Source organism: Urocampus carinirostris, chromosome 1 (assembly GCF_059441175.1).
Source record: "Urocampus carinirostris isolate Australia breed hairy pipefish chromosome 1, RoL_Ucar_1.0, whole genome shotgun sequence".
In the NCBI taxonomy this organism is placed as follows: domain Eukaryota; kingdom Metazoa; phylum Chordata; class Actinopteri; order Syngnathiformes; family Syngnathidae; genus Urocampus; species Urocampus carinirostris.
Window position 1 is genome coordinate 41,602,610 of NC_142349.1, and position 21,070 is coordinate 41,623,679.

The window sequence follows — 21,070 nt, forward strand, 5'->3', positions numbered from 1 at the left end:
TTTTAAAAATAAAACATGGACATTGAGTACTGTAAATGATATTCAGTCTTCAGCTGTGCGTTGTAACTAACATTTACAAACTAACTCTACTGATTCTCTTCAATTGCCTCAGTGATAACTCCAACCACTATTCTGTGTTGAATGCTTCCTGTTTAATTACTTTTATATGAACTCTTCTTTAAATATGTGCGACTCAATCTAGTGGTCCAACAGAAATTACACTAGAGTTGCACTAAAAATGATTTAACGGTTGTCAAATATTTTATATACAGTAGTCAGTGTTCTCGTTTGCCCGCGTCCCTGCGTCCTAGACGCATCATTTTTTGCTGGGGACGCATCGTCTCAAATCTACGTGCGTCCCCAGGACGCAACTTTTTTTACACAAAATCGTCATTATTACCCGATTACCTTTTTTTTTTTTTTTTAACAAAGATTTACCGCACTCGAAACTTTTCGTCAGGCAGATCCGCCATTGTTGTTTTGGTCTCGCGGTTCGAGTTTTCCACTGCACGTCGATCTCGGCAAACGAGATCTCGTTGGTCCGTCTCTTTTTAGAGAACCGTCTTTTTCGGCTCAACTCATTAAAGAGAGCCGGCTCTCAAACGGCTCACTTGATTTGATGCATTATGTTACGAATTATTATGTTGTATAGAGAAGTTAAGAAAAAAATATAGAAGGAGAAAATTAAAAAAGACAGGTTTGTGGTTATCCCTTTAATCAGTATGTTACCAAAAATACTTTAATGCAGAAAATGAATTAATAATTTGAATAAGAAAATGTATTATTCTACTTAATTATATTTGCATGTATTTTTTGCTTCTACAGTGAACGTCAAATCTACTTAATTTTTGAAGTTATTTTTTATAATAAACCTCCTTCATGTCGAGCAAGACAGTTAGTATTAGATGAAAATCGACACAAAATTGGTCATTTCTTCAGTGTCAGTAATAAGTCGAAACATAATGCAGAAAGTGATAACAACGGCAATAATTCCGGCACGAAAAATCGGCGGAGAAATTCTTCGGAAGATCGCGGAGGCAAGGAAAACACGTGTGCCAAAATGGACTAATTTATATTCCTGGTGACGCTATGAGGAGGATGATAATGGATTGGACCTTGAGAAGGCATTACAACTGTGGCGGGACAGCAAACCACGAAGAATATATGAACTGAAAAATCTGAAGATATAACTGCTTTGTATTACCAATTAACTGTGATGATTAAAACTAAATGAAAATATAGATTAATATAACTATTTCAGCAATATTTCTTTGTATAATGTAAAATATTGTTGTGAACTGAGAAATCTTGAAGTGATAACTGATTTGTATTACCAATAAGCTGTGATGATTAAAACTGAATTAATATATAAATTTATACTATATATTTGTTGCCGATTTACAATTTCAACCTCGATAACACTAAACTTTGGGGACCCATAGGTCTCTATTGGGACCCATAGATTTTTGAGCATGCGAGTCCCCGGGACCCATCACTTTTCACAGGCAAAATGAACACTGCAGTAGTTCTCATGTCTCATTTCGTACTTATCATGTGTTTACTGTTGAGGGAGACATTTGTTTATTTAGGCTTTCTCTGGGTGTCACGAGACATGTAGGGTGTGTGATACAGCTTTGGGAATTCAATTTTACGGGATGGAATATATGACGTGTTATGATCATGATAAACTTAAAAATTCCATGGTGGGACAACAGCAAATCTGACAGGGAATGTAAGAGCATAATGTCTCTTCTCCCACATGCATAAATAAAACTTGAGTATCTGTTATCTGTGTTGTTCTGGATTGAACAAGACTAAAGGAAAAGGGCCAGGTGGCCTGCCTCTCTTTAAAACTGCTCTGTTTGCATTGATTCCATGACAACGGTGAAAAGAAAAATCAATTCATAATTAAATACAATCCTTTGGGCTGTGAACATATCCAATGGAAATGGTTTATATAATTGTGTTTTTTCCATTACTTTTACAAAGCTATCTTTATTTGGCATGTGTGTGAATGTGTCTAGCTGACCTCCCTGGTCATTCCTGTTGAGTAGCATAAGTCATCATGAGTGCTACATTTATTTCTCAGATCTTGAAATAGGAGCAACAGCAGTCACACAGAAACACTTGCTCTAAATGTATGGAAAATAGTTGCCGCCTGACTCCCCATTCCAGCCTGTCATGAGGTCTAATATGAGTTTATCGCTGGGCCAAGTAGGCCAGCGAGCAATGAATGAAAGGTGAGAAGGCTGCTTTGGATAAGGCTCATCCAAAATAAGATTACCGTACTATTGTGTTGTCTGGTCTTAATTTAGGATTGGGCGCATTGTCATTATTTTGTAGACAGCTGCTAATCTGCATACCTTTGCTTTTGCTGTCGTGGGCATAAACATAAAATAGTTCCTCAGCTTTGCCTCTGGATTATCTATTTTGTGGAAAGTGTGTGTCAGTTTACCATTCTTCTTGTCATAAAAAGTTCGTTTTTTGGTTGTCCTGTTTTTGTTACTGTAAGTAATCATTGATCTTATGAAGATTAGCGTACTAAATTAAGAAACGCATATCTTTTTGGGTGTTTTCTATATAATTGATCTGTTGCTAACATTGTTGAAGAATAGATTATTCTGTGAGTCTTATATCAGTTATTTATGTAGTAAAACCTTGGTTTGCTGTAATGGATTCCTTTTAGTTATTAAAGTTGAGAGCATAGCATTTCTAAATCAATATTACAAGAAAAACTATTAGTTCATGACTTTATAACTTAATGAATTGAGTCCTGACTACCTACCTTCAGCCAGATCATCATTTAAATTTAAATTCAGTGTGCATTACTGAAAAAAGTAATTAGATATCTTTTACGAGGTAATGTTTAAAAAAGTAATTATTTTACCCCGAAAGTGTCACCCCACCCCCACCCTACCCTGTTTGCTAACACCCGAAAGTAGAGTGTGAAGCGGATTACCGTATATACCGGTAGTTGCATTTGTCTGACCACCTAAAACTGCTTAAAAAATAGCCTCATTTATAATAAATAGAATAACGTGTACACCAACCTGTGAAAATTATGAAGCCTTCATATTTCTTGTCTTGTGTAATCTTGAAAGCTTGTAAAAGAAAACTTAGCTGAGACACTCTACATCCATTTTGTTTTTAGGCTTCAAACCACTTGAAGATTTCCTTCTCCATTGCTAAGTATGGTCCAAGATGTTTTCTTTGTTCCAGGCATTGTGCAATGTAATATAAAATAAAACAAAATACCAAAATTCAGAACACGTTTTCAGTAAATTCTGTGCTTACGTTTGCTCCATTAATTTCCCGTTGGTTTGTTGTTCCTGTGTAAGCTACGCTTCCTTGCCGCGCACTGCCTACCATTCGCTGCTGGTGACACACAACCAAAATTGTGCATTTGAAACCCTTTTAGTTTTTTTTAATTTATCTATAGTTGTTAATACAGCTTAGATTAAAGTATAAATGGTGGGGTGAGTATCAAGAAGGAGATATTCACCCTGTGTGCTTGAGACGGTGCTGTATCTGTTTTGAGTTGTACTGCTGGCAGACTCAGGGTTAATATATCTGTCCTGGGCGAAGGAAGAACAGGTACTGATTAGATGGCGTTGAAATTCCTGAGCTGTTTTAATAAGTAGCGGAGTAATGTTGCAATTGTGTTTTTCTGAATGACATGTTACAGTACTTGTTACCAAGATAAGTAATTGCGTTCCAATTACGACTTTATACATTGCATGAATTGAATCCCCCGACATAACTTTTTTTGTCTGTCATTTTGCCTTCCAGTACCGCATCGGTCAGCTGTACATGATCAGCAAGCACAGCAACGAACAGAGCGAACGTGGCGAGGGCGTTGAAGTGGTCCAGAATGAGCCCTACCAAGATCCTACGCACGGATCGGGCCGGTTCACTGAGAAACGGATCTACCTCAATAAGTGAGTCTCTTTCACACCCGAAACCCATCCTGGTCGGAGCATCTAATCAGAGCCTTAGACTGTCATGCTTTCGTAAAAGGATACCTCTCTTAGTTATTCCTGGGAACCAGACATTACAAAACCAAATGTTGCTGTTAGCTATATTGCGGTTGATAAAAGCACATAGAAACAGGGAGATCATTTTTATAATCATGGGCTGTTGTATAGGGAGCATGCTATTATTAGTTTAGCTGGCTGCGCCTAGCATGATTTGGTGTTAAGTGGAAGATTAACCATATTGATGGGCTAATTCACCACTGCATGCTCTTGAAATTCCTCAGCGTGAAATTGTCTTTTTACGTTGATTGACTTAATTAAATGGCGCGTGTCGTACTATTGGTTTGCAGCGTTCTCGGAAAGAAACAGGTTTTTATTTTTGTCGGGGTAATACTGGTAGAAATTGTGCTTTTTATAACTACAGTGACTAGGTGAAGCGAGATGACTCTGCTAGGTTACTTCATTGTATTTATCTGCTGTTGATTTGATGCTCAATAGACCAAATGACCAAAGCTGTTACTCATTAAGCAATGCGTTGCACTAAGCAAAAGTGGCAAATACATCAGTATAATCATGTTTTGGGGTTTGTGACTTTTTTTCATTTTTGCCATTTGTCTTTCAAATAAACTTAAGTAAGTGGCCTGGTTGTAAAGTACCTGTACTTTATTTTATTGTTTGTTATTGCAACATCCGTTGCAGCCTGGTCATCCTGGAAAGGGGATAACCTCATGTGCGGGTCCCTTCTCAATGTTTCTTTCCCTCATGTTGAGGTTTTTTGACTTCTGCAAAATAGAACACATTCTCACTTCTTGTATTCCCGATTGACGAGATGACTTCACCCTGGATCAGTACTTTTACTTTTAGACAAATGTGGCACTATAACAAAATAAGACTGGCATGACTGAAAAGATCTCAAAAGCTCAACGACTGTGAGACTTTTGTAGACGACAAGTATTGAATTTAATTGTATTTGTTGTTATTAATATCAATGTTGTAAATCAGTCATTTGGTTTAGGTGGTATCCAGGCTTGGCTTGTGTGGCTTGTAAGTGTTATTGCATAGCTGTTAGCAGTAGGTTAGACCTGCAGCCCCGATATTGCTTTCCTTCCTGACGCCGCCTCAGTCCTTTCCCGGACCTGAAAAACATCCACTGAGCACCCACTGGTGATAACAATTTATTGCGCTTTTCAGACTTTCCTCAGAGTATAATTTAAATGAGGAATTTATTTTCAACGTAACAAGCTGCTACAAGCTAACAGTCACTGTGCTTCTCAGTTGGTTTTGGTGGCCACATTGACTGGTGTTTGCCGGACAGCATACTCTAGTCTAGCATATCAGTCGCGCACAGCCACGCTCACCCTACCCCCCCCCCCCCCTCACACACACAAACACACAGAACCTGCCCTCATGATAGCATTTGCTGCGTGTTGTCTTCTGTAGAACACAAGGCTCGATATGTTGATATCAATGACAATAAATCAATTCATTCCAAAATCAACAAAGCAGTGAAACAGTGGTAACCGAAGCACAAAGTGGCAAGGGATTACTTTACAGCTGGTGGTCTTTCACAATAGATGGCTTTATTTAGCATTTTGAGTTCTATAATAAGTGTGTTGTACAAACTACTTTGATTTTATTTAATTTGTAAATACAATATTCATTTTCATTCCTTTTGTTCCAAAAAAGAATTGAAAGTGTAAGAAAACTTTCACTCATGATAAAAAAAAAACCTATAAAATAAAACTATCCCTCTAAAGCGGTGGGCCATCTCTGGATTCTGTCCCGCGGTTGCGCCCACCATCTGCCAACTTTCTCCTGAGGAGTTGCTATCCCCAGTTTGAAGAAGATTTCATACTTGACAGAATGTCCTTCTGAGCCCTTCTGTCAATCCGAGTACTTGGCCAAACCACCCTCGTCATCCCATAGCCAGGTGTTGCGCAGCTTTGAGACCAAATTTGTATCACCCGCAAACAAAGGGAGGGCGGTGTGATCTCTTAAGTTTTTATCCGTTTATTTGTCTGTCCTTATCGTTTTTTTTTCCCTTCTGTTTAGATACCACCACCATCTGTCATTAGATGTAAAAAATTCCCATAAAGCTGACTCAGGACACATGGTTTTGTTTTCCCAGAAAGACAATTCCACTCTCCCAGGCCAGAATGACCTTGAATATATACACCGGCAGTAAGGTCAGTTGCCTTAGATGTGAAAAAATGCCACAAAAATCAGAATAAGCACTTTTGGTTTTGTTGTCTCAGCATTTTTCCCAGAAAAAAAATTCCACGCTCCCATGCCATAACGACATTAAACAATATCAAATCCATATTTCATAGTCAGTCAGGTTGGTTACACCATCTATCTATCTACCCTGGTCAAACCCCACGAGAGGGGTGACCGACATGAAGACAAACACATACAAAAACAAAGAAAATGAAAAGGAAAAAGATAGCAAAAAACCCCCAAAAAGTTTTGGCCCTTGGCCAACCTAAATGCCCAAACACCCAAACAAGTTAAGCACCTCGGCACCCAAGTTGGTCATCCTTTCATCCCTCCAGATGAAACGGGACACAAGAAAGTGGCCGTGTCACTCGGGTCAGGGTGACACAACACACTCTTCTGTTCAACAGAAGGCCCGACAGCTTTCATTGGTTTACCCCTGCCGCATCATACAGGTGCCCTGCTCATCCCTTAGAACGCGTCCAACATCCCACTATCCTTTCACAACACCTTTCCACTCATTCCTATCACCATCAAGAGCTCTAGCTTCCACTAGATTTAGCCCTCTTTCCTCCAGTGCACTCATAAAACAATAAATTGTAATAGAAATAAAAGTTGATCGTGGCAAGGCACATACCAAACAATTAAGGGACAATGCGTATGATTTAGTGCCAACTAGTGCTAAAAAAAAACTACAGTAATTAAAAAATAAAAATGAGAATTTGAACGATAAGCCAAAATACATGAATCATCATATAAGATAAATCATTTATTTGACATACCGTAAACCTCAATTAAGGAGGCTGGCATCTTTTTCTGGCATCTTGCTGCTACAAATACACAAATACCTCAAAAATGAGAAGTTAAATGGTGCATTTTGGTCAATATGAGTTTTTGTAGTTTGTATTCTACTTTGTGATTTTTAATTTTCGTTTTTGGTTGTACTACACCATACAGTGGCATCAAGTGGTCAAATAATACACAATGTCTCTTTAAAAGTGCTACGTTTTTAAAACTCTTGATGTATCTTCTGTATGACCTCAGAATTATGAATCTCAATACCATTTAATGTTTTCCATCAATCTTGGTGGTAATCAGATCACAGATAACTTTCACATCTCATTTGTAGGAACCAATTACTGACATGCAAAATGTTCTTTTACATGCCACCTTAGGACTGGTAAAAGAAAGTATAAATCAATCTACATTTGTATATTATGCATACACAACCTTAATACTTTACAATATTGACACTTGCAAAATGCATCTTCTAAATGGATTGGAATCTTATGTGCGTCATCACTTTTAAAACGTATGCACTTTTCCTTTACAAAGGCTGTCCCTGGGTGCCTTTCTTTCTTCGATTTTTTCTGTTTCTTTCTTTGTCTTTCTTTATTTCTTTCTTTCTTTCTTTCTTGCTTTCTTGCTTTATTTCTTTCTTGCTTTATTTCTTTTTTGCTTTATTTCTTTCTTGTATGCAGTGTTCTCGTTTGCCCGCGTCCCTGCGTCCTAGACACATCATTTTTGCTGGGGACGCATTGTGTCAAATCACCGTGCGTCCCCAGGATGCAACTTTTTGGACACAAAATTGTCATTATTACCCGATACTTTTTTTAACAAAGATTTACCGCACTCAACTTTTCGTCAGGCAGATACGCCATTGTTATTTTGGTCTCGCGGTTCGAGTTTTCGTCTGCACGCCGATCTCGGAAAACAAGATTACGTCATTGTTGTAGTGGAAGTCCGTCTCTTTATAGAGAACCGGGTTTTTCAACTCATTAAAGAGAGCCGGCTCTCAAACGGCTCACTTGCTTTGATGCATTATATTACGAATTATGATGTTGTATAAATAAGTTAAGAAAAAAAGGAAGTACAAAAGGAGAAAATGAAAAAAGACAGGTTTGTGGTTATCCCTTTAGTCAGTATATTACCAACAATAATTTAATGCAGAAAATGAATTAATAATTTGAATAAGAAAATGTATTATTCTACTTAATTATATATGCATGTATTTTGTCCTTATACAGTGAACGTCCAAGCTACTTCATTTTGAACTTTTTTTATAATAAACCTCATTCATGTCGAGCAACTCAGTGTCTCACAACAAAATGTTCATTAACAATATATGATATAAGGAAACACATGTACATAAACACGTTTGAAAAAAAATATGGTGTAAGATTTTTTTGTATTTTGTAAGGGAAAATATGACAGTTTGTAGGTGCATGGAGCCGTGGAGGTTGACAGGTATGATTATGCCTCCGAAAAAACAGTTAGTATTAGGTGAAAATCAACACAAAATTGGTAATTTCTTCAGTGTCAGTAGTAAGTCAAAACATGATGCAGAAGGTGATAACAACGGCAATAATTCCGGCAGGAAAAAACGGCAGATAAATTCTTCGGAAGATCGCGGAGTCAAGGAAAACGTGTTTTGAAGCCAACGATTCAATGAAAGAAAATACAAACAAAAGAATATAGATTAATATAATTATTTCCGCAATATTATTTTGTATAAAGTGAAATGTTGTTGTGAACTGAAAACTTGAAGTGATAACTGATTTGTATTACCAATAAACTGTGTTGATTAAAACTGAATGAATATATGGATTTATATTATATATTTGTCGCCGATTTACAACTTCAACCTCGATAACACTAAATTTTGGGGACCCATAGATCTCTGTTGGGACCCATAGATTTTTGATCATGCGAGTCCCCGGGACCCATCACTTTTCAGAGGTAAAATGAAGACTGTGTGTGCTTTCTTTCTTTCTAACTTCCTAACTTCCTTTCTTTTTATGGATTTTCCTTCAAGTCAATGTTGGCTCAGGCACCTTTTTCCTCCCTGCTTAATGTCCATGCACTAGTAAAGCAGCAGAAAGGCCCCATAGTCTTCTAGTACAATAACGAAGGGAACTTACAAAGAAAAAACACTGTATGCCATTACTACTGATAACACTTTGTGTACATAAGTCACATGGTTTGTCGTTATGAGGCTTTGTTTGGCCCCTCACCTAGAACCTGTTTGTCATGGGTGACTGTACCAGAAATAAGAATAAGAACAACCCCCACACAGCATAGCTCCTGCTGATGCTGCTGCCCCCGTGACCCGACCCCAGATAAGTGGTTGTCTTAACATTTTAGTAAGTGCAAAATTGTGTAATTTGTAAGTTGGTCATGCTTTCGTCCCTCCAAATGTAACGGGACACAAGAAAGCGACCATGTCACTCGGGTCAGGGTGACACAACACACTCTTCTGTTCAACAGCAGGGCCCGACAGCTTTCACTGGTTTACCCCTGCCGCATCATACGGGTGCCCTGCCCATCCCTTAGAACACGTCTAAACATGCCACTATCCTTTTACAACACCTCTCCTCTCATTCCTATCACCAACAAGAGCTCTCGCTTCCACTATATTTAGACCTCTTTCCTGCAGTGCACTCATAACACCATCCATCTATGTCAATCGCAGCCTTCCTCTTGGTCTCCTTTGTTGGAAATTAAACTATAAGAATGTACCATTTACCAAATTGTTTGAATTAGTTATCTGACTCCGTTAACCAAACACGACCTACATTCATCCAACAATTATGCACGCTCGTTTTGAGAGAGAAATGACCAGGAAGCCGGCAATTCCACACGGGGGCGGGTTTATTCCCAACAGCAGCTCTAAGTGTATCCCACAGGAGACGACCCCCATCCGAGTTGCCCAGGATCCTTTATACATTTCAACAAACAAAGCAAAGACATCCTACTATTCCCCTATTGGCTATGTGTCATTTGCAGCTAACTTTAGCTTTCTCTTATTGGTTGTCTTCTCCCTGCATGATGGCATGTTGGCTCTTTCCATGTGCGCGCCAAGGCAGTTGTTTTGTGCTCAACAATCTCACACAACAGTGCCCTGACGTCTGGTCATCTGCGTCAGCACACCCACGCATCCTGTTTTCAGAAGTTTGGCTCTTCCTAGACAAAACATCTACCACTTATGCATTTCACACAGCCTGACCTGACCTTTTATTGTACATTGAATGAAAGCACAGTCAGTAAATATCTTTATTACATTAAACTGAATACATGTAACTTGTAGTCAATCATATAAAATCCTTTATAGTCAAATGTATAAAATCCTTTACCTTACATTTACTTCTGCTCTGTGGATGACTTAACATGTGAAAAAAAGCTGACTTTACCATTTTTTTTTTTTTAATTTGGGATATTTTGCCAGAAGCCTATTCCTCTCTTCTAGGCCAGAACAAGTTTGGCCAGATCACAATATTTTACAATGAATTCAGGTAGGTCACTCTAGAGGTGAAGTGCCAGCCAAAAATGGTGCAACTATGGCGCACTGAGCCGTTCTTGTCAACCCTAGAATATCGTTGGATGACATGACACACATACAGTTCAATTTCATTCCAAAAATAATAAAATGGTTTCCAGACTGTGTTCTCCTCTTAATAGTCCATTTTTAAAAGCCAGAAACGCGTTTCAGTATTAAATAAAGAGTTAAACGTGGCAAAATGTGAGCCTCTCTGGACAATCGCACTTGTTTAATGATGCAATGAAGTGTGTCTTAGTGCATGAGGTTCCTTGGCACGTAGAGTGGCATAATAACATGTAACAATTCAACTACTTTTGAAAATTTCTTCCCAAAAGGAGAAAAGTGTTTCAGCAGATCAGACACTTAATTTTGTTTTCCTTTTCTTACAAATGATCATTCTCGAGAACAAATTGTTTTTATGTTCCAATACTGATTGAGAGAGAAATTGAAATGTGAAGGACTTATTATGACTGATTTAAGTGCAAATCGGCTGCCACCTGCCTCTGCAGATTTGTTTATTTTTGGGGGGTACGGTCATCTGGGCTGAGTCTCATTGCGGCTTCACAAAACGGTTTCTGATAGGGTATGAGGGGCGTCATAATTCAGCTCTATCAACTGCAATGTTCTCCAAGCTTCATGCTTTTTAAAAAAAATATTTATATATTTTACATTTTTCATTGCAATAACAAAGTCATTCTGTGTCATTTTTTAGCTCCCACAAAGGGTTTTCAGTCATCAGCTGGTAGCTTTTAGCATCTTGTTTCATTGAAAAGAAATTCATCCATTAAATCAAACACTGAGGAAAGTTAGGAGAGTGCAAACAAAGCGTGATCACTGGCAGGTGCTCTGTGGATTATTATCGAGTTCGGGAAGCCATTGAGCCAGCATGGGGAGAAAAGGCAATAGTGAGGCTGCAGGTCCAGCTCTGCTACGGCTAACAACTCTCTTAAGCAACCTTTGCTGAGCCTTTATCTCACCAGCGCCAATTTCATTACCCATGAAACGGATGACCTGGAGCTACAACTCGTGGGAAACCTATACATTCGAGACTGTTCTATTTCAATCAAGGCAGAAACCTGGATCCCAATGCGAGCATGCAGCTAGCCAGCCGCCCTCTAATTTTTTTTCTCGCACTGATAGGATAAGCCCACCAATTTTGTAGTACTATTATATAATCACAATAAAGACCCCTAATCCAATTGCAATTCTTTGTTATGTGTTTTTATTTGTAGATCTTAAGTTGTTATTTCATTAGGGCGGCATTAGCTCAGGAGGTAGAGCGCTCGTCTTGGGATCCGGAGATCGCAGGTTTGAATCCCGGGTCCTCCGTGTTACATGTCAAAGTGTCCTTGGGTAAGACACTGAACCCCTAATGCCCCCATAAGCAGGTTGGCGCCTTGCATGGCTGCACGGCCGCTATTGGTGTGTGAGTGTGTGTGAATGGGTAAATGTGAAGCACATTGTAAAGCGCTTTGGGAAGTCTTCATTGACTTGAAAAGCGCTATATAAATGCAGACCATTTCATTTTATTTCATTTCATAAAGTCGCACAATTTAAGGACGTCATCTTGAGGTAACTTTGACCCTTGAGGGGCTTTAGGAAGGTTGAAGCTTCTTGGCGGATTTTCCCTTTTCGCAGGGGGTTCTTGTCCCTATTAACCATAATAACCAAGGAATTGCTGTATTGTGTAATTAAACATGCTATGATAATGTGAAAGTGTTCTGCCAATGAGCATGCAGTACTTGAGCACACACCCAAAAAAGGGCAAGGCACATAGAAAACCACCTAAATTGAGACTTATTCACACAGAGTTGTCCTCCCAGAGACTTGGATGGACTGCAGTAGGCCTGGCACAGGGTATTGTGTTTACTAGGACAAATATTCACAATCAATTTGTTAGTTGAGTGCTTTTAGAGCATCCTGGCATGCAAAAGGACCACCAGGAACAAATTAAACTGTAGCCTGCAGCTACGGCAGATTCAATTGTTTGGCATGGCTCGTCAGCCTTTGGCACATTTTACATGGATCCACAATTACGATGACCACTACACAAATGCAGCATTTTTGACGAATGGACATCATTTAAAAATAGCGTTTTAACCGCATCAAAAGAAAATTCAAAACACGAGTGGTTAAATGATTCTCTCCCCATTGTCCATCTTTGAATGTGTTGTTTTGTGGGTTACAGCAAGCTGCCAAGTTGGGCCAGAGCCGTCGTACCGAAAATTTTCTACGTGACAGAGAAGGCTTGGAACTACTACCCATACACGATCACAGGTAGTCTTCAGCACTTTTCCTCCTTTAGCCACCCAAAACTGATTGTGAACATTTTATTCCAAAATAGAAAAAAACATAAATTCACTTAGTATGCTATTCTGGGGACACAAAAGAAAAAAAAACTTATACATACATATGTATTTTGGGGGTAAATCAAACCTATTGTTTGGAAAGTTCATTTCACAAATTTTCAATTTAACAAGTACGATGACAAAAGCTAAGACAGAAAGATAATCTATGTCAGAGGTTAATTACCACTTACCAGCGTTTTGTGTTCTTTAAAGGGACAGTGTGTTTTATTTGACCAGTAATTGTTGAATTATTGTGGTAATGCAAGTGAAAACAAGTGCTACAAAGCACAGGAAGAAAACAAACTACAGAGACTCAAAGTGATTAGAATGCTCCAGCTTTCGTCTCATTTTTTTGTCCAGAGTTTTCTTTTTACCCGGAGCAGCAAGACAGCAGACGGTTATGTCAGCATCCTCTAGGTGAGGCTCATTTTAAGAAAAATAATCGCTAAACATTTTACCTATGCATTGTTTATAAGATAATTCATGTATTTTTCCTGATTAATTGATATCAGCTATGTTATTGAATGAAAATTTTGACCACTTTGAGGCACTAAATAATACACACTGTCCCTTTAAAAATAAGAGACATGAACATACATAATCAGGATGTGCATTGTGTTATGATTTCGTGCGATATGTGTCTTTTTAGGGTAATGTATGTGCAGTAACATGTTCTTATATGTGTGTTCACATGAATCCGATAATACCGTTAAACAAATGTACCAGAGCACACTGAAATAATGCTTTATAAATGTACTGAAATACATTTTGTCTTCGTGTTTGCACGAATATAAATAGATCTAGTTGGATTTTTTTCAATGAACAATTTACTTAAAATATGTTTAAATTAATATGATTTTATTATATGCAACCACTTGCCAAATAATTACATTTAACCATGATTCAATCGCAAATTGGGTTATATTATGTAAATGTGTAGGAACACACATTATTTTTGTGTGTATGTATGTATATATATATATATATATATATATATATATATATATATATATATATATATATATATATATATATATATATATATATATATATATATAAATTTCTCAAGGTTCTAGCATGGCCCAGCCAGTCTCCAGACCTGAACCCAATTGAATATCTTTGGAGGTAGCTGTGTTTTTCAGCGACAGCCCAGAAACCTTACTGATTTAGAAAAGATCTCTGTGGAAGAGTGGGCCAAGATCCCTCAGTGTGTGCAAACCTGGTGAAAGACTACAGGAAACGTTTGACCTCTGTAATAGCAAACAAAGGCTACTGTACTAAATATTAAAATCCATTTTCTCAAGTGTTTAAATAGGTATTTGCAGCTATATCACACAATTTAATTGTTAAAATGTCATGCATTGTGATTTCTGGATTTTTCTTTTTAGTTTATCTCTCTCACAGTTGACATGCACCTAGGATGACAATTTCAGACTCCTCCATTATTTCTAAGTGGGTGAAATAACAAAATAGCAGGGTGTTCAAATACCTATTTTCTATGAAATGTTAACCCTCACTCCCCCCCCGAAAAATATATATATAGTAGACTTGGCAGAGCTTAAAGGTGAGCTTTAATTACATGGAACATGACGGCTGGAGAACAATGGGAGCGTGACCTGGTATGCAGCTCCCACATACATTCGTTCCGTGTGCTACCAAATGGAACTGAAATCCTACAAGCGCTCTAAATGCTTTTTTCTTTTAAATCCATTTCGACATTACGTCGCTCTTCTCTGCATCACTCAACTCTGTTTTTATTTAATGCTTTGTTCTCCTGTTCATGCCTGCACTCAAACATTCTGTCCATTACCTCGATGATCACCGATGGGAATCTGATCAGAGTACACGGTGAGTACCTTTAAAAAAGTTGAAAGGTAAAAATATCTTCTCTATTAATAAAGTGTGTATTAAAAAATGCTCAAAAAGCCCTTATGGTTAACAAGCAGAATTGCCTGGCTTTTGTTGGTATTTTTGGGCTGCTTTGACACAAAAACCAAGCTAAAGACACTTGCAGAGGCCCAAAGTACAATTGTGTAAATTTTCAAGAACATCGGATCAGCCGCTTCAGAGCCTATAAGTCACATACATACACACACATAAATTGAGAGTGTATAAAGTAGTTTAGATTATATTTTTTCCTGTACCTATCTGCATTCGTCTTACTTTTAGCAAAGCAGTTCAAGTGTATTACATAGGGGAGGAAAAATGGGGGGTGGAGGGTGTTTTGGAGACTAATGTCAAGCTCAACCACGCTTGGTTGTTTTTTTTTTGTTCTATTTGTTCGGGTAAGATAAAAATGGTGAAAGTAAGAAAAGGTCTGATTAAAGTAGAGCTTAAACCGCATAAAAAACGAAAAAGGAGAGTTCTTTCAAGTGCATCAAAAAAACGTATGTACTTGCACGCGCATCCTGAATGACCTGACTAAGGCTGCAATGCTAACACAAGCCAGCAGATAGCAGCCACGGGTAAAATAGTTATACATTCCATACACCCCCTTTAAGGTTCCAAATTATTGCTCTAATTTACAAAAAGGAAAGTTTGGTGTCGTTTCTGTCACCGATTTCCAATATAAATCATTAACTCCATCTAGTGGTAGATTATTTTGGCAGAAGAAACCTATAACAAAGTTTTAACATTCTTTTAAATTCTTATTTTTTAACCTTAAAGTGCAAAAAACAAACATCATTCATTACAAAAATGGACAATATATTAAATATTAAGCAAAAATAAAAGAACCGTCATGAAAATTTGCATTTTTTTTTTTAAAAACTTGTGGGACGAAATGTTTTTAATTCATTTTACATAACATTTGGGTCACCTGTTGGCATACTTGGCCACTATTTTGCTGATACCGATACCTAAAAGCCCCAAATCCTACGTAAGACTCTGCATAAAAAAAAAAAAAAGAAAAATGGTGCAGTTTGGATACTTTGAGTCTCCATAGTTTGTATTCTTTTGTGTACTTTTTTGCGCTTATTTTGTTTGCAGGGCACACCACCGCAAAAACAATTTGTGATCAAAAAAGACACTGTCCCTTTAAAGAAACTTTGGTGGGATTAATAATAACAATTGTAATGACAATTCGTGATTATTTTAGCAATAAAATAAGGTGTTACTGGTGAATATTTCTTATTAAATATACATTTATAATGATGTTAAAATTGTTATTGTTATAAAAGATCTACTAGCTAGCAGCAGTAGTAGAAAGGTACAGTCTGTAGTATGCATTGGTAGCAAACACTTCCCTGAAACTTCTCATACTTACACTTTCTAAGGCCTTCGGCACTCAGGTAAATCTATACCAGATAGCCCCAATAACTTAAGAGATATGAAATGGACACCACAAATGAAGGCATCCCTAATGATGTCTTTGGTCCAGTCAGTTCTTTCAATGGCTTGCAGGCATGAGCTCTTACCCTGGCTTGTTTCCTCTTGGAAAAAAATTGTTTCTTAAAAGTGCAATTAATGCATCCGTAATCGCAACAAATGGGCATGTTGTTTTGTAAATTGCGACTCTAAAAACTTAACTCAATCTCTCACTCTATCCAAACTGCTACTCTTGCTGTTTTGGGTCAACAATGCACACACATATCGTGCTGATCCGCTGATGACATAGGCTGGAAAGTGGTCTATTGCATTTGCTTACTGCAGCTAATGAGAAAAATGTATTATTTTATAAGCTTCGGGCCATCCTACCAACTGGGCTTATTTAATGGTGATGTGAAAGTGAATTCAAAGAGCACCTTATTCTTTTCGATGCCACTCGGTTATGTCATTAAAAGGCGTTTGTATGTGTCTCATTAGTGTTCATTCCTGCCCAAGTTCTCCATCCACATAGAGAGCAAATATGAAGACAACAAAGGGAGCAACGATAACGTGAGTAAAAGGTTGCAGCATGCTAGCTTGAACTTGCCGACTATTTGCTCACCTTTCAAGATTCTCTCCCTGCTATCTTTTTTTGCAAAAGCAGTTTGATTCCGTGTTGAAAGTTTTAATTACCGTTTTAGCAAAAGCAGGTAATTGCGGGGAAGGGGCTTCAAACCTGAAGTGGAAAAGAGAACGAAGGTAAATGTGAATGTGGCCGTGACAGAAAAGGGAGAGCCAGTGTCCCAATTTAATCATTTATGGAGATTTTGAAAAATGAGTGCCAGCCCTTCAATGTGCCACTTTTCATTTTCTTTAGAGTGTGACAAGTCAAATATTTAAGCAGTAGTGTGCTTTTCACGAAGGTAATGGCTTTTTAAGCCAGCTTTTTGAAGCGAACGATGGGAGCTGGCTCCCCACCAATCAAAAGCCAATGTTCTGCCGAAACGTCCTACCTTGTCGACCCATCCTACGGTAGGCTGATCAGACAGCAATTTAGGTTTTGATTTAATCAAGTAAAACCTCCTTCACTGAAACTCTGAATCAAACATAACTTTTACTCATGACATAAAACGAGGGGTTGGTATGCATACATACACTGTTTGATTGCCGTAGTCAACAAACTCCATGCAAAAAAAATCACCAGGGCTTAAAAGCTACATCAGAAAACAGTATTTTGAAGCGGTGAAAGGGTCAAATGAGACTACATAAAACAAATTGTCAGTTTGTAAATTGTAAGTACTCAAAGGCGAAGACTTGCACATTTCCTGGACGCGGTTACACATTGGTAGGACGTCTTGATGGGTAGGAAGGAATTTTACAACATCAGCTCTCTTCAAGATGCTGCTTTTCTCTTTTGATTAGTCAATTTGCATTTTGTTGAGTACAGACACTCCCCTACTTACGAACAATCGAGTTACGAACAACGGTACATACGAACAACAATGTTTACATTCATATTTTGTGTGTTTTTCAGGGATCCTGTTTTTTACAATTAGCTTTTTTACGTGACAAATACAATTTTGATTTTGGTCTTTGATAGTTTTTTTTTTGTTATTGCTCTGAAAAGTAAATATTTTTCATTTACACTTTGTGTTTTTCAGGGATACCCTTTTGGTCGACCTTAAAGTTGCCTAGTATAAAAAAAAGTTCAGACTAAATGAATCATTGGAAACTAGCTTAAATTAAACTTACTGTAAAGTGAAAAAACAAATCGTAATTTATTGGTATAATGGATTGAACTCATAATGAAGTAATTTTGTACAAAAAGTTACATAATCGTTTGTACCGGTTCCTGTAACCATCAAGGGAGAATGTGTAGAATTTGTCCAGACCTACAAATACCTGGGTGTGCAGCTGGACAACAAACTGGACTGGACTGCCAACACAGAAGCTCTATGTAGGAAAGGGCAAAGCCGACTTTACTTCCTCAGAAGGCTGGCCTCCTTCAACATCTGCAAAAAGCTCCTGAAAATATTCTATGAGACAGTAGTGGCAAGCGCCCTCTTCTATGCGGCAGCGTGTTGGGGAGGCAGCGTCAAGAAGAAGGATGCCTCTCGTCTCAATAAAATGGCTAGGAAAGCGAGCTCTGTTGTGGGCAAAGAGCTGGACAGCCTAACAACAGTAGCTGAGAGACAGGCACTGAAAAAGCTGAGGTCAATCATGGACAATCCATCGCATCCGCTTCACAGCATTATCTCCGGACAGAAGAGCAGTTTCAGTGACAGACTGCTGTCACTGTCTTGTACTACGGACAGACTGAAGAGATCTTTTCTTCCTCATGCCATGAGGCTCTTTAACTCCACCCGGCAGAGTAAAGGCCCACATTAAACCACACCACCTACATTGGATATTACCGAATCTTACTGCATTATGTGTTCTGTGTAGCACTATTTAGTTACTCTATATAACATGCTAAAGTGGGCATTTGCACGTCACACTGGGTATTTGTATATTGTATTCTTTTGGCTTTATTATTGTATTGTTCTCAGCTCAGGGATGCTGCTGGAAATGTGAATTTCCCTTAGGGGATGAATAAAGTATCTATCTATCTATCTATCTATCTATCTATCTATCAATTGAAGCAACAACAAAAATCTGAAGAGCCCATTGGGAGCCGAAAGAGTCAGTTGTCTAAAGATTTTAACTTGGCATTCTTTTACTGATCCAGCCCAGTCTGAAACAGGTTCCAAAGCTAAACTGAGTTACAGGGACACCCCCAGTCCATCCGCCCCCTCACCCTCGGACAGCTGAGGTGTCCCGTTCTTTAAATAGTGCTGGGTCATTGTGATGTTCTTATTAAATTGTTTTTTTGTGGTTGACTCTGTCTATTGAACTCCCTTCCAATAAATAACCTGGTAGTAAATTAGTTTTAACTTAAGTAGTTATTTTAGAAATGCATATCAAATTGGTTGCCCTTTGCGCTATTTAGTAACAAAAAGTTTCTCTCAGTTTGGAGGCCCCTGCTTTAGACAATTCTGAGCCTCTTTGTAAAGCTGATGCAAAAGCATCATCGGGTGGTCAAGCAGAGGTGTTAAAAGACTCTTTCTTCATTCTTGCAATGTCTTAGAATAATTCACATTTGTTCACATTTCATGTCATGTTTATTCGTATAGCTCTTTATTCACTAGACAAACACATTTACATAAAGTGTGCGTCCGGGGAAATCACATCATGACAGCAGACACTTTGTCAATTTGCCGAAAGCGCATCATGGATCGTTTGGTGATTTTTGCCTTTCCCTCATGCAGATATTTTGCAGCGAGCCCAAAGATGAGGAAACCGAGGTGTGCTTTGTGGACATCGCCTACGATGACGTGCCTGAGCGCCACTACAAGGACTCGGAGGTAAGGATGCACCCCCTAGTCCACGGCGGTCCAATATGCGGCCTGTGGGCCAGGTCAGGCAACCCCCACGGTTTTTAATTTGGCAAGACAACACCCTGAGAAGCACAAGAGAATAATCAGCTGCAGTTTAAAATATGTCCACTTGATGTCGGCAAAGCCAGGCACCACTCGCAAAGTCACCGGAGCTATATTACTTTCTCTATTTCTTTTTCTTTTTAAAGCACTCTCTTTTTTCAATATTTCACTCTTCCTCTCCTTTATGTCTTTTCCTCTCTCTCCATCTCTCCTATTCGCTCTTTTACTCTCTCTTTTTTGTACTCCCCTTTTCTCTCTTGTTTCTCTTTCTTTCTCTGTCTCTATCTTTTGCACTCTTTTTCTCTTCTCTCTCTTGTTTTCCCTGTCCCTCATTATTTTCCCTCTTTATGTTCTGTTTTTCTCACTTTTAGTGTTCTCTCTCTCTCTCTCTCTCTCGTTCTCTCGCTCTCTCTTATTTTTTTCTGTCTTTAATCTACTAGTTCGGCCCACATGAGAGTTCTTCCACCACGTGGCCCCCGAGCTCAAATGAGTTTGACACCCCTGCTCTAGTTATTTTGCGTGTACGGATACACACTAGATCAGACATGTAAACCATACGGCCCAATGAAAATGTAAGATGCATTTTGTTATTATTTTTACCCAACACTTACGCATATAGGGAGAGATTTGTTCGGATTATACTCAAGATCTAAAAATAATTTGTCCTGATAAATTCACACGCAAGATTAGAAATCGCTTTTGTGTTTGTGCCTCTGCAAAATACATGATTCACACCGGATTTCTTTTATTGGTCCTGGAGAAATTGGAAAACTGTCTTTGAAAGTCCTTAAAAAGTGCTTGAATTTGGCCATAAAAAACATGTAAGAACCCTGTATGAGGAAGAAGCTGATGAATTTTTGGGTGAACTCTGGTGATGGGGTGCTTAACTGGCCTCAGGCTTGGCACGCCACGTGTGCTTGCCCCTGCAGGGACATCAGGCTAGCCAAATTGCAAGATGGCAGGGTGGGGCAAATGAGCACAGCGGAGTAATGAGTCCGGAGGGAACGCTGATTAGCGTGCATTAACTTGGTAATAAGGACCCACCTGTCAGACAGCTTGTGTGCTTGTGGCCTTTTGCACGCAGGTGGTCCCGGTTCGTGTAGGAGTGCAACGAACATTGGCAACTAACACACATTTTATAAGAGCATCATCTGTTGGGATACAGAATTTTCTTTCTCATTCATTTAGAGAAGGACTACCTTATGAACTTGCACACCAGGGTTATGCAAACCTTTGGGGTGGCGGGCTGCATTGGGTTAAACATTTTGACCATTGGGCCGGTCCTGCAGACCTCTCAAATTTTTGTCATTTTTTATAAAGGAATACATAATTCAAGCAAAATTGTATAATAAGTCGCTGTATTAAGCACTAAATTTGATATTTAGTTTTGTAGTTGTTACATTTTTGTTGTAGTATGTTTGTAGTATTGCA

General features: G+C 38.5%; 1 protein-coding gene across 1 annotated transcript in view; it reads left to right on the plus strand.

Moving 5' to 3' along the window:
- The window catches only part of pitpnc1a (phosphatidylinositol transfer protein cytoplasmic 1a), a 47,980-nt gene that overhangs the window by 14,542 nt on the left and 12,368 nt on the right, over positions 1 to 21,070 (plus strand). Inside the window, exons 2-6 of the mRNA XM_088339417.1 lie at positions 3,790 to 3,938; positions 12,695 to 12,783; positions 14,695 to 14,702; positions 16,659 to 16,730; positions 19,469 to 19,564. Of these exons, the coding sequence (XP_088195543.1) occupies positions 3,790 to 3,938; positions 12,695 to 12,783; positions 14,695 to 14,702; positions 16,659 to 16,730; positions 19,469 to 19,564 (414 nt within the window). The remainder of the gene's footprint in view (positions 1 to 3,789; positions 3,939 to 12,694; positions 12,784 to 14,694; positions 14,703 to 16,658; positions 16,731 to 19,468; positions 19,565 to 21,070) is intronic.